This window comes from Symphalangus syndactylus, chromosome 15, assembly GCF_028878055.3.
Source record: "Symphalangus syndactylus isolate Jambi chromosome 15, NHGRI_mSymSyn1-v2.1_pri, whole genome shotgun sequence".
NCBI classification, from domain to species: Eukaryota; Metazoa; Chordata; class Mammalia; order Primates; family Hylobatidae; genus Symphalangus; species Symphalangus syndactylus.
In genome coordinates, this window is record NC_072437.2 from 69,235,198 (window position 1) to 69,248,622 (window position 13,425).

General features: G+C 37.9%; 1 protein-coding gene and 1 pseudogene across 2 annotated transcripts in view; both read right to left on the minus strand.

Annotated features, from left to right (window-relative positions):
* LOC129463449 (phosphatidylinositol 3,4,5-trisphosphate 3-phosphatase TPTE2) overlaps window positions 1-13,425 on the minus strand; it is an 84,603-nt gene that overhangs the window by 34,701 nt on the left and 36,477 nt on the right. For both annotated transcript variants that reach the window (XM_063618834.1, XM_063618835.1), the window contains 3 exons: window positions 1,100-1,160; window positions 198-279; window positions 11-99 (listed from right to left, as the gene is read on the minus strand). In XM_063618834.1, the coding sequence (XP_063474904.1) occupies window positions 11-99; window positions 198-279; window positions 1,100-1,160 (232 nt within the window). The remainder of the gene's footprint in view (window positions 1-10; window positions 100-197; window positions 280-1,099; window positions 1,161-13,425) is intronic.
* LOC134732562 (cytochrome c-like) lies at window positions 8,121-10,925 on the minus strand (annotated as a pseudogene).

Genomic DNA, 13,425 nt, shown 5'->3' on the forward strand with positions numbered 1-13,425 from the left:
ATGTTATTACCTTTGCCTCCATTACAGTGAATCACTACGATGTTTTCAAGATCTTGAGCCATCCACTCCTTTACTTCCTTGGTGAAAACCACCATCTCACTGATTTCAAGTTTAAGATTTTTAGTTAAAATATTTTCAAAAAATCAAGCCCAATATATTTAGCCCTCTTCTGATAGTCAACTTAGCATAAAACTTACTGTAGAGTGGGGACATTATGATCATCAATCATGATTCTACCGACCCTATTATGGAAGTGCTTAGGATCATAAGCTCTTTCACCTAAAATAAATAATATGTATGTCATATCTCTATAGGGAATAACATAATAAATGATGAAGTTATGAATAAGTTAACACATCTTATTAGAATTCCTTATCTATCTTCAAAAAGAGCTTTCCAAGTTGCTCCTGCCGCTCTAAAATAAACGCAAGAATTTCAAAAACGTAAGGATGGTAGTGGTTTATCCATCTCATGTAACCTAAACTCAACTTATTTTTGTCTAATAGGTATAATTTTTACCTTTCTAGCAGACTATTCATTTTATTATTGCAGGGTAGTTAGAAACCAAACAAGAGGCAAATGTAGCTGACCAAAATATTTGCCCCCTGAAAATGTCTATTGAGTATACGGGTAGAGGAAAAAATCAAGAGAGATAGAGTATTAAACTGGGTTACAACCTATTTTCTACAGAGTTTTTTGCTTTTTTCCCATCTAGAGCCTTGCTCTCATCACATGCCACTGCTGATGGGTCAGAAGACTCATTTGTTAAATTGTCTATGTCCTCATAACACAATCTGGCAGGAAAAACAGAAAGATTTTCCTAAACCTAATATCGCTAGAACAGATCTTCCCTAAAATGGTTTGCTTCCACTCCAGCCTCATTGGTCCTGCCAAAGCCGCATCCTTCATAGGGTACTGTGTGCTGCTGGGCTAACTCCTTCTACTGAATGGAGCCAGTCCAAGATGGGGATTTTTAAATTCATCCCTTGCCACTACCAAATACTTATGATTAAATGCAATCTAAAAAACAAAATCATCTTCTTATGTGCAGTAATCTGTTTTCTATCTACAGTAGCAAAATATAGGGTAATGTACATACTGCATAGATTGTACACTCGATAGTGGTTTGGATGCTTCTTGTCTAGAAACCGCACAACTTCCTAAAAAAGACAAACACATATCTTACATATTTACATGGCACCAACATAAACTATTTCCTAGGGGGAACCTAAAATGGTTATTACTTTCATTAATTTGTCTCTCACTAGCATCTTCTAGGGGAGGTTCAGGGAATAAGAGGGTATGCAAATTTCAAGTTCTAATCCACTGTGATTTTTCAAATAGTCCACAAAGTGTGTTTGGCTACTCAGATGAGTCTCTATTGTAAATACACACTGTTTAAAGCTATCAGATAAGTAAATTAGCTGGTTAGCTAACTTTAAGTAATTTGTTCTAAATCATTAATTTACAGTTAATGTGGTTCTTGTTTAAATCTAATTCATATTGGTTCTTATTTAAATTTAATTCTGAATGGATACATCTTTAGAGAGTGATCTGCATATTACAGTCTATCTAAGCACTATGTACACAAATAAATGCAAAAATTATATAGTATGATTGTGTGTATGTGTGATAGAAAAAGATGAACATATCAACTTTTAAATAACTGGTAACAATATGGAGACTTTTTTGGCTCATTTGTTCTCTTTATTTTTTTAAATGAAGATATATGTGTACCTATAAGTGTGTATATATATATATATGTATATATGTATAACCTTTAAAATGAAAAACAAATAGTAGTTATTATTTAAAATACAATCAATACCACTACATGAATCCAACTTTCAGTAAATATATCTTTCTGAAACATACACACACATATGTATATATCTCTGTGCAACAACAAAAATGACACAAAATTTCAAAACTGATTAGTATGTTACCCTCAGAGCAATGTTTACTGGCTTAATATTGAGAAAAATAAAATGAAGGTATCAAAGTCATCCATTTATTAAACTGGCTATCTCTGTTAGGAGGAAATAAGTCAAAAAGATGAACATTCTGAATCTGCATAGTGGGGGAGGCAAGGATAAAGAGTTTTATATACTTCAGAATTCATGGAATTTCTTACATAAAATCCATATGGGTTTAGAAATCACATATAAAAACTATAAATGTCTATGAGAAATTTAAGCAAATTTTAATCAATTCTTTGGATGAGGAAGAACTAAAGGTGTTGAATCAATGGAAGATCAATAGGCTTAGGTTTGACTTCATAAAAATCTGAAATTTTTGCTTAAAAATGCTATAATGAATAACAGGGGAAACGATTTTTCAGAAAAATTGACTGAATGGGGACTATGCCTAGTACGATAAATTAATAATTCATTGACAACAACTTAAATATTACTCACTCACCTTATAGATAAATGGGCCAAGGACATAAACAATCCATAAAAGAGAAAATCTAACTGATTAACAACCTACATAAACATTCAGTGTCACCAATAACGAAGTCAAAACAACAATGAAATGCCATTTGCAGCCATGAAATTAGCCCTTTCTCTTTTAATGAGAAAATCCAATGCTGGCAAAATAAGGCATGAAATTTAAAACTTTGATTTATTGTTGATACAAGAATACAATTGCTCTTGGATTTGGCAATATATATTAAGAACCCTAAAAATATTCATACTCTTAGCTAGGTAATTTCACTCCTAGCAATCTATACAGAAAAAGCCTCATGTGCAAAGATATCTGTTTCTGTATTATTGATTATAGCGACACTTAAATGTCCAACATTAGAGGTTAATCATAGCACTAATGAAATATCATGCAACCATTAGAATACTGTCCTGTCCTTCATATTTTATTTATTTTATTTTATTTTATTTTATTTTATTTTATTTTATTTTATTTTGAGATGGAGTTTCACTCTTGTTGCCCAGGCTGGAGTGCAATGGTGCGATATCAGCTCACTGCAACCTCTGCCTCCCAGGTTCAAGCAATTGTCCTGCCTCAGCCTTCTGGGTAGCTGGCAGTACAGGCGCCTGCCACCACACCTGGATAATTTTTTGTATTTTTAGTAGAGATGGGGTTTCACCATGCTGGCCAGGCTGGTTTTGAACTCCTGACCTCAGGTGATCCACCCGCCTCGGCCTCCCAAAGTGCTGGAATTACAGGTGTGAGCCACCGTGCCCATCCCTGTCCTTCATTCTCTCAACAAGTAAATATCTCACACTGGTAATTTATGTGCAGCCTTCCTTAGTATATATATATAGAAAAACAGTCAATATTTGCTTTTTCATGGGAAAACAAATACACCTGGACAGTTAAGCTTTAGGGATTTTTCCAAATCTACTTCCTAGTTCTCTCAATGTCTAAAAAATGATATATAAATATCATTTTTATAATCATATATATATAGCAACTCAACATTTAGATGACTTACTGCTGTGTTTTCTGATCTAAGTAGTTTACCAAAGACTCCAAATACCTCTTATCCAAATTAGGTGAAAAAGGACATAAACAATCTAGAAAAAATTCAATTCTGCCAAGAATCTACATTTTTCTGGTCACAATCTGTCACCAGATGGACAGTTTCTGTTTTCAGCCAGAATAAAGCACATTAAATTCTACCAAGAACAGAAATTAAAAGATGGCTAAGAAGATTGTAGGAATGTAGGTAATTGTATACCTGATTTTTCTCAATAGCTCAGCCTTTGCATGGAATTACTAAGTTTATAATTTCTGAAACTCTTCCTTGTGATGCAAAAGTAGAAAATGCTGTCTCCTCTTTGAAAGCCTCTTGCAACAACCTCCACCTTCGGGTTTTTCTAAATCTACCATAGTCTTCTCTCTGACTATCTTAGTACATTCCTTGATTTGGAGGCAAATGTATACCTTCTGCACTTGCATGAGGTGGTAGCAGTGGCCAAACTTGTTGATGCTTCCATCATAGTGCTTGTTTCTCCACTAACTCTATGGGTCCTGCATCTCTAAAGTTTTTACTACTTCAGGGCAGCATCTGACATTTCTCCACTAGCAAATTTACCACTTATGAAATTGTAACGTCTGCTTTGCTTATTCGCTGTTGTTCAAAATGTAACCCTGCAACTTTATTCCCTTTTAAGAATAAAGGGGAATCACATGACTGTGTAGCATCCTCTCAGGAGTTAAGTATGCCTGAATTTGAATCTTCTCCCTTTTAGTCAATCTGGATTTAATATACTTTGTAGATGCTTCTCAAATATGCCAGAGACACTCCCAGTGCAGGACATGCTGTTATCACTGAACATGCAATCACTGAAGGGCTCCATGGCCTGATTCCCAGCCTGCCCAGGTAGCTGAACTAGTAGCTTAGATTTGGGGCTGCACTCTGGCAAAGATGAAAGATTAAATATTAATATGGATGGTAGATTTGCTTTTTGGGTGGTTTATGATTTATAGAATTTATTAAAACACATGATTACCTCCTTTTGGGATACTCTGATTAAAAATGGTAAAGGAATCAATGACTTATTAGTACTTTGTCAATGCCCCAAGGAGGTAACAGTTTAATAACTGATAGAAACCAAGAGTCTAGAGATCACCCCAGAAAAAAATAGTAATGTCTTTGTTTTGATTTACATGCTAAATGTTTTTGGCTTTTTAAAAACATCCCAGCTAATATTAAGTGTTGCCAAATATTTATTAGTCACCACCAAATCTACTAAAAGAAAACGGGCTCAATTTAGACATGCTATAATTAACTCACAATTATTAACTTAACCTGCTTTAAAAAACAATATTAGCAATCAAGAGATGTTTTCCCCATAAAGATGGAATTTGGAAATTTTGGGATGGCTGCCCTCAAGTGCCATGACCCATCCAGTGGACCCTGGTCACATTACTCCATGACTGTGCCCATTGGGAGTGACAAAAAGTACTTCCACCTCAAATAAATAGTTTGAAATAATTTTCAAAATTGGCCAAGGGAGTGGTAGAGTCATGTCTTAGCCATGAATAGCATAACCTGGGTGAGATGTGGTTCAGACCCTTCTCTTCAAGCTCTTTAGGTATTTACAAATGTATTTTTATACAATTGCTGAAGTCTTCAGTCTCTGACTATATAGTAGTTATTTCTTGTGAACTATCTGCATGTATAAAAATGCTTCCCTGCCTGAGAATAAGGTAGAATCATTCCATCAACGGTCTCAATTCTTCAACTTTTCCTGAATCCAAGCCCTCACATTTCACGTCGTAGTGCCCTTTCACTCTAATTTTGTGTTCCATTATGTGAGTTGATTTGGTCACTGGGATGCCACAAAGGAGAGGCTTGCAAAAGCATTTGTAAGATTCAACTCTAGCTCTTTCCTTTTGCCATTACCTAGAAACATACCCATCATATTCATCCTGATGGAGGATGAAGATGATTTGAGCAAACAGGAGTTACCCAAGACACCTAAGCTAAGGTAATTGTAGACCAGCTGATAAAGACATTTCAAGGAAAGAAAACTACATATCCCTCATGAACACAGATGAAAAGTTCTAAATAAAATATTAGCAAATAGAATCTAGTAATACATAAAAAAGATAATACATTAAGACCAAAAGGAGTTTATTCCAAAAATAAAAAAGTTGGTTTAACATTTGAAAATCTCATTAATGGAATAACAGAAAAACATTTTGATTACCTTGATGGATGCAGAAAAAAATACTTGATATATTCAACACCAATTCATGATTCAAAACTTTTAGCAAACTAGAAATAAAATGGACTGTCTTAATCTAGTGAAGAATGACTACAAAAGCCTATAGCAAACATCATTTCAAATAGTGAAGCATGAAATTCTTTCCACCTGAGTTTGGGAACAGGGCAAGGCTGCCTCCTCTTACCATTTCTATTCAATGTTATCATGAAAGTCCTAGATAATTCAATAAAGAAACAAAAAAGTATAAAAAGTGGGAAGAAAGTAATAACTTTATATGATCGTATACATTTAAAAAATCCCAGGGAATCTACACATTCATTATTAAAATGAATATGTGAATTTATGAAGGATGCTAGATGTAAAGTCAACATACAAGGCCAGGTGTGGTGGCTCACACCTGTAATCCCAGCACTTTGGGAGGCTGAGGTGGGAGGGTTGCTTGAATCCAGGAGTTCAAGACCAGCTTGGGTCAGTGAGACCAGAGAGGCTCCTTCTCTACAAAAATTAATTTAAAAAATTAGCCAAGTGTGGTGATGCCTGCTTGTAGTCCCAGCTATGTGGGAGACTGAGGTGGGAGAAATGCTTGAGCCCAGGTGCCACTGCACTCCAGCCTGTGGTGACAGAGCAAGGCCCTGTCTTAAGACAAACAAATAAACAAAAGTCAATATACAAAAATTAGTTATGTTCCTACATACCAATAGCAAATATTTAGAAAATGAAGATCTTCAAATATTTAAAATAGAACAAAAACTTATCAACTACATAGAAATAAAACTAACAAAAGGTGTAAAACCTGTACACTACAAACTTTGCTAAAAGAAATCAAAGAAGACATCAGTAGAGAAATGTATTATGTTCGTGAGTTGGAAATCTCAATATTTTTAGATGTCAATTCTCTCCAAATTAAGCTGTGTAGTCAATGCCCAAGTCAAAATACTAACAGGGTGTGGGGGTGTGTTTGTGTGGGTTTCAGTGTGTGTGTGTGTGTGTATGTAAATTGCCAAGATGATTCTAAAATTTATATGGAAATTCAAAGAATCTAGGAGAGCCAAGATAGTTTTTAAACAAAGAAGTACAAAGTTGGAGGACTTACACACAAGTTCTCAAGAGTCACTATAAAGCCATAATAATTAAAACTATGGTCTGGACTTAAGTATAGACAGTCATAATGAAAGGACAAAAAGCCCAGAAACAGACCTATACATATATGTTCACTTTGTGTGCAATAAACGCACCTCTGCAATTCATTGGGGGAAATCATGCTCTTTACAATAAATGGTACAGGAGGAATTGAGAGCTGTGTGAAAAACATGAACCTTGATACTGTATATCTTTACAACAATTAACTGAAGGTCAGTCATAGACTGACATATTGATAGACGTGTTGGTTACATGCATATATACTTAGGTATAATATCATCAAGATATATACTTGATTAGTGCAACCTACCATATGTGTCATACCTCAGTAAAAATGTGGTTATAGATGCATGCATATATAATGTATACTTACATCGCGGCATATGTATATACAGATAATTTACTTCAACTTTTATTTTAGGTTCAGGGGTACATGTGGAGGATGCACAGGTGTGTTACACAGGTAAATGTGTGCCATGGTGGTTTGCTGCACAGATCATCCCATCCCTAGGTATTAAGCCCAGCATCCATTAGCTATTCTTGCTGATGCTCTCCTTTCCCCATCCCCTCCCTCCCCACAGGCCCCAGTGTGTGTTGTTCCCCATCGTGTACCCATGTGTTCTCATTGTCAGCTCCCACATATAAGTGAGAATATGCAGTGTTTGGTTTTCTGTTCCTGTGTTAGTTTGCTGAGGATATCAGCTTCCAGCTCCATCTATCTCCCTGCAAAGGATGTAATCTTGTTCCTTTTTATGGCTGCACAGTTTTCCATGGCATTTATGTACCACATTTTCTTTTTTTGTTGTTTTTTTTTAAGCATTAAATAATCTTTATTTGATATTACACATAAACCGCACAAAATGCCTTTGAATAAGTAAAAGGAACCATCTTAAATACAGGGAATTCTAATTACATTGGCATAGTTAAGGCCAAAATTACAAAGTAGACATTGCTACCTTATCTTCAACCCTTGACTTTAAGAGGCAAATAAACAAAAAATACAGGTGAATCTTGCTTGGTTCTGAGACAGTGAAGGAATTTCCCCAGTATTTAAATATATTCACATAACCAGTCATATAAATCTAAATATAAACCAATATAAATATAAATATAAAACCTATCCAATAAGTTTTAAGATGGTACTCACCATCTTTGTGAAAAGTTGAACATTATTAACAAAGTCTAATCATATCTTTAGAAGGAGTAAACAGTAATAGCATTTACTGAATTGGAATTACTATTAATATTCAAAAACCAAACTTTATTCATTTAACCACAAGCCAGTCTTAGTTTTAAATCAGGACTGCCCAACAAAATATTCTGACAGTCATTCATAATCTGAATTCTGGTGTATGAGATCTATTAAATTATGGTACACATAAAAAAGTCATGAGACATTTCTGTTTTGCAATATAAGGCAGTGGCCAATTATTACTCACTAGTAGCTTTTTTTCTTTTTTTTTGAGACGCAGTCTCGCTCCGTCGCCCAGGCTGGAGTGCAGTGGCACGATCTCAGCTCACTGCAAGCTCCGCCTCCCAGGTTCACGCCATTCTCCTGCCTCAGCCTCCCAAGTAGCTGGGACTACAGGCAGCCGCCACCACGCCCAGATAATTTTTTGTATTTTTTAGTAGAGACGCGGTTTCACCATGTTAGCCAGGATGGCCTCGATCTCCTGACTGGTAGCTTTTTTGAGATAAGTTATCAAGTCTGCCCTTTCTGCATTGTTCTTAATGCCAGCAAAGATCATTTTTGTTCCAGGAATGTACTTCCTGGCATTCTCAAAATACTCTAGCAGTGTATCCTCTCCCCAGGTGATGCCTTTGTTCTTATCAGTCTCTATGTTAAGATAATCCAATGGCCTGACCTGTCTTCCACCTGAAGACACCATGGAGATTAGGCCCAGTCTTGTGCTTGCCTCCCTTTTCCACGGTGTGGCACTGGGCACACTTCTGAACAAAAATTTTCTTGCCTTTCTCAACATCACCCATATTTAATTCTCTCTTTCATCACTGGCATTACAAAGGCTCCCACTCATAAGCCAGATGTCTTGCTCTATGTACCATATTTTCTTTATCTAATCTATCATTGACTGGCATTTAGGTTGATTCCATGTCTTTGCTATTGTGAATACTGCTGCAATGAACATATGTGTGCATGCATGTATCTTTATAAGACAATGATTTACATTCCTTTGGGTATATACCCCATAATGGGATTGCTGGGTCTGATGGTATTTCTGCCTCTAGGTCTTTGAGGAATTGCCACACTGTCTTCCACATGGGTTGAACTAATGTACACACCCACCAACAGTGTAAAAGCATTCCTTTTTCTCCGCAACCTTCCCAGCATCTGTTATTTTTTGGCTTTTTAATAAAAGCCATTCTGACTGGCATGAGATGGTATCTCATTGTGGTTTTGTTTGCATTTCTTTAATGATTAGTGATGTTGAGCTTTTTTTTCGTATTTTTGTTGACTGCATGCATGTCTCTTTTGGGAAGTGTCTGTTCAGATCCTTTGCCCACTTTTTAATGGGGTTGTTTTTTTCTTGTAAATTTAAGTTCCTCATAGACTCTGAATGAGGTATTACCAGTGAAGGCTGAGAAACAGCAAAGATGGCAGCCAGCTCCTTCCTTTGGAAGCTCCATCCCAGGGGGATACTGACCTGTAGCCAGCCCGCACATACCTGCAGGAGGTGGCTGGAGACCCCTGTTGGGCATTCTCACCCAGTCAGGAGGCATGGGATCAGGGACCCATCCAAAGAAGCAGTCTGGCTGCTTTGGGGTAGAGCAGGTGTGCTGCACTGTGGGGGATCCTTCCTCCTCCGGGCCACCTGTGTTCTCCAAAGCCAGCAGGTTGGAGTGGCTGAGTTGACCAAACTGCAGAGATGGCAGCTGCCCCTCCTGCCAGGAGCTCCATTTCAGGGAGAGATGAAAGCTCTGTCCATAGAACCGTTGCTGGAGTGGTTAAAGCCCCCGCAGGGATTCCTGCCCAGTGAGGAGGAATGGATTGGAGTCCTGCTTAAAGAAGCAGTCTGGTCATGATCTGGCAAGCCAGCTGTGCTGTGCTGTGGGGAACTCTTCCTTGTCCAGACTATATTCTCCATAGCCAGCAGGCGGGAGTGGCTGAGTCTATGAACCACAGTGATGCTGGCTGCCTCTCCCCACCTCCCTGGGAACTCAGACCCATCTGAGTTGGATTCCAACCTGCTGCTGTTGGCAGGCTAGGATTCCAAGCCAGTGGGTCTTAACTTGTGAGGTGCCATGGAAATGGGGCCTGCAGAATGATGCTGCCTGGCTCCCTGGATTCAGCCCCCTTCCCAGAGATACGTATGGACAGATTTCCCACTGTGCTGAAGATCCCTGGTGCTAGAGTGTGTAAAACTCCTGGGTTTCTGTGTGTGCCTGAGCAGCTGAAGTGCCGAGACTCCATAGAGGTCTGTGTATCAGGCCCACAGCCCTGGTGGCATGGGCTCACAAGGGGATCTCTTGATCCATGGCTTGCAAAGATCCATGGGAGAAGCACGGTTTCCTGGGCAGGACTGCACACTCACTGCTTCCCTTGGCTGGGAGTGGGGGTTCCTTTGGCTCCATGCCACCCCCGGCTGGGCCATCGCACCCTCTGCCTGCTTGTCTTCATTCTCCATTGGTCGACCTGTTCATCCAGTCAGTCCCAATGTGAGAACCTGGTTATCTCAGTTGAAGGTGCTGAATTCCCTCGCCCCTTCTCATTCCTCTTTGTGAGCGCTGCAGAGTGCAGCTGCTTCTAATTGGCCATCTTGCATCACTCTAAACATTTCTTTTTTAGCCCTAGTTCTTAATTCCTATAGCCCTTGGTTTATCACCAGTTTATTGATAAAATAATCTGTCCATGTTCTCTAGTCATGGGATGATGGCTCAGGCCAGGGATCCAGGGAATTTTCTGGGAAGTAGCTGAACTTGCAGGCCTGTCCTGTTCGGAACTGAGCTAACACACTGCAGAGAGGTACTCCTTTCACCTCTCAGCAACTGATGCCAGCCCTCGATAATTACATTTTTATTGAGGTATAATAAGTATTGTAAGTTACATAAAATTAAACAATGATCCTTTCAGTTGGCATTTCACAGTAAACAGCATTATATGTTTGAAATTAATTTAGTCATCCACAGAGCCTAAAGGAATATGCCCTGACTATAATTTAGGATCTCAATCTAAGAATACACATTTTGGGTTATAGCATCCCCATCTTTCTTCCCTATGGTAGACTATCAAAAACGGCCACAATTATTTATAATTCCTTCCATCAAGAGTTGGAGTTTATTTTCTACTCCTTGAACCCAGACCGGTAGTGTAATTTGCATTGTCCAATAAAATGGGGTAGAAGTAATATATAATTTTGAGCCTGGGCCTGAAGAGGATTTGCATTGTTTTGTTGCCACTTCCTGGGACTCTTGCCTCTGCCATCACGTGAACAGGCCTGAAGTAGCCTGCTGGAGAATGAGAGACCGCATGGGGCCATTCAGCCAAGTCAGGTAATTTTCTTTCATTTAAAAAATCTGTTCCCTTCATTCTTTAAAAATATTTTTAATTGACATATAATATTTGTTCATATTTATAAGGTAGAGAGGGATATCTCAATACTTGTATACAATGTGTAATGATCAAATCAGGATAATCAGCATATCTATCACCTCAAATATTTATCATTCTTGTGCTGGGAACACTCAACATCCTCTCTATTTAAAAATATACAATAAATTGTTGTTAACTGTAGACACCCTGCAGCACTACAGAACACCAGAACTTATTCCTATCTGTAAGCTTAAATCTGATATTTTTTTGTTGATTTTCTGTCTAGATGATGTGTCCAATGGTAAGAGTGTGGTGTTAAAGGCCCCAACTGTTACTGCATTGGAGCCTATCTTTCCCTTTAGACCTAATAATATTTGCCTTGTTTATCTGAGTGCTCTAGTTTTGGGTATATATATATTGACAATTATTATATCTTATTGCTAAGTTGATCTCTTTATTATTGTAAAATGACCTTCTTTGTCTCTTCATACAGTTTGACTTAAAGTCTGTTTTTATCTGATAAGTATGGCTACCTCTGCTCGCTTTTGGTTTCTGTTTGCCTGGAATATTTTCTTCTATCCCTTCACTTCCAGTCTGTATGAACCTTTACAGGTGAAGTTAGTTTCTTGTAGGCAGCACACAGTTGGGTCTTTTTTTTTTTTTTTTTTTTTTTTTTTTTTTTTTTAAATCTAGGCAGCCAACTCTATATCTTTTAATTGGGAATTTGATCTGTTTACATTACATTCAAGATTACTAGATTACTATTAATAGATGAGGCTTTATCCTGTCATTTTGTTCATTTTTTTTTCTGGTTGTTTTGTATATCCTTTGTTCTTCACCTATTTTTTTTTTTTAATCTTTGTGGTTTGGTAATTTTCTGTAGTGAAAAAGTTTGATTCCTTTCTCTTTCTCATGTGTATATCTGCACTACCAGTGAGTTTTATACTTTTGTGTGTTTTGACAATGATAATCATCCTCTTGCTTCCAGATGTAGAACCACCTTAAGCAGTCCTTGTAAGGTCAGTCTAGTGGGAATGAATTCCTTCAGTTTTTGCTTGTCTAGTAAATACTTTATTTCTCCCTCATTTCTAGGGGATAGCTCTACTAGGTATAGTATTCTTGGTTTTTTTTTCTTCGGTACTTTGAATATATCATCCCATCTTATGGTCTACTGACCTGTAAAGTTTCCACTGGGAAATCCACTGTTAATCAAATGGAGTTTCCCTTATATGTGACTTGATGCTTTTTTCTTGCTGTTTTTAACATTTCTTTGTTTTTTTTTAATTTTTTTTGGATACAGTCTCGCTCTGTCACCCAGGCTGTAGTGCAGTGGTGTGACCTTGGCCCACTGCAACCTCCACCTCCTGGGTTAAACAATTGTCGTGATTGAGCCTCCCAAGTAACTGGAACTGCAGGTTCATGCCACCACACCCAGCTAATTTTTTTGTATTATTAATAGAAATGTGGTTTCTTCATGTTGGCCATGCTCGCCTTGAACTCCTGGCCTCAACTGATCCACCCACCTCAGCCTCCCAAAGTGCTAGGATTACAGGTGTGAGCCACCACACCTGACGAATATTCCCTCTTTTTGACTTTTGACAGTTTGACTACTACGCACCTCAGAGAAGACCTTTTTGGGTTGAATCTATTTGAGGACCTTTGAGCTTCCTAGATTTTGGCCATATCTCTCCCATGTCTGTTTTTAAAGCTCTTGATTGTATTTTTTTTTTTTTTTTTTTTTTTTTTTTGAGACAGGGTATCACTCTGCCACCCAGGCTGGAGTGCAGTGGCACAATCTTGGCTCACTGCAAACTCCACCTCTTGGATTCAAGCAATTCTCATGTCTCAGCCTCCCAAGTAGCTTGGATTGCAGGCATGCGCCACCAAACCCAACTAATTTTACTATTTTTTGTATTTTTTAGAGACAGGATTTTGCCATGTTCATCAGGCTTGTCTTGAACTCCTGGCCTCAAGTGATCCACTGCCTTGGCCTCCCAAAGTGCTGGGATAACAGGTGGGAACCACTGCACCTGGTCTCTT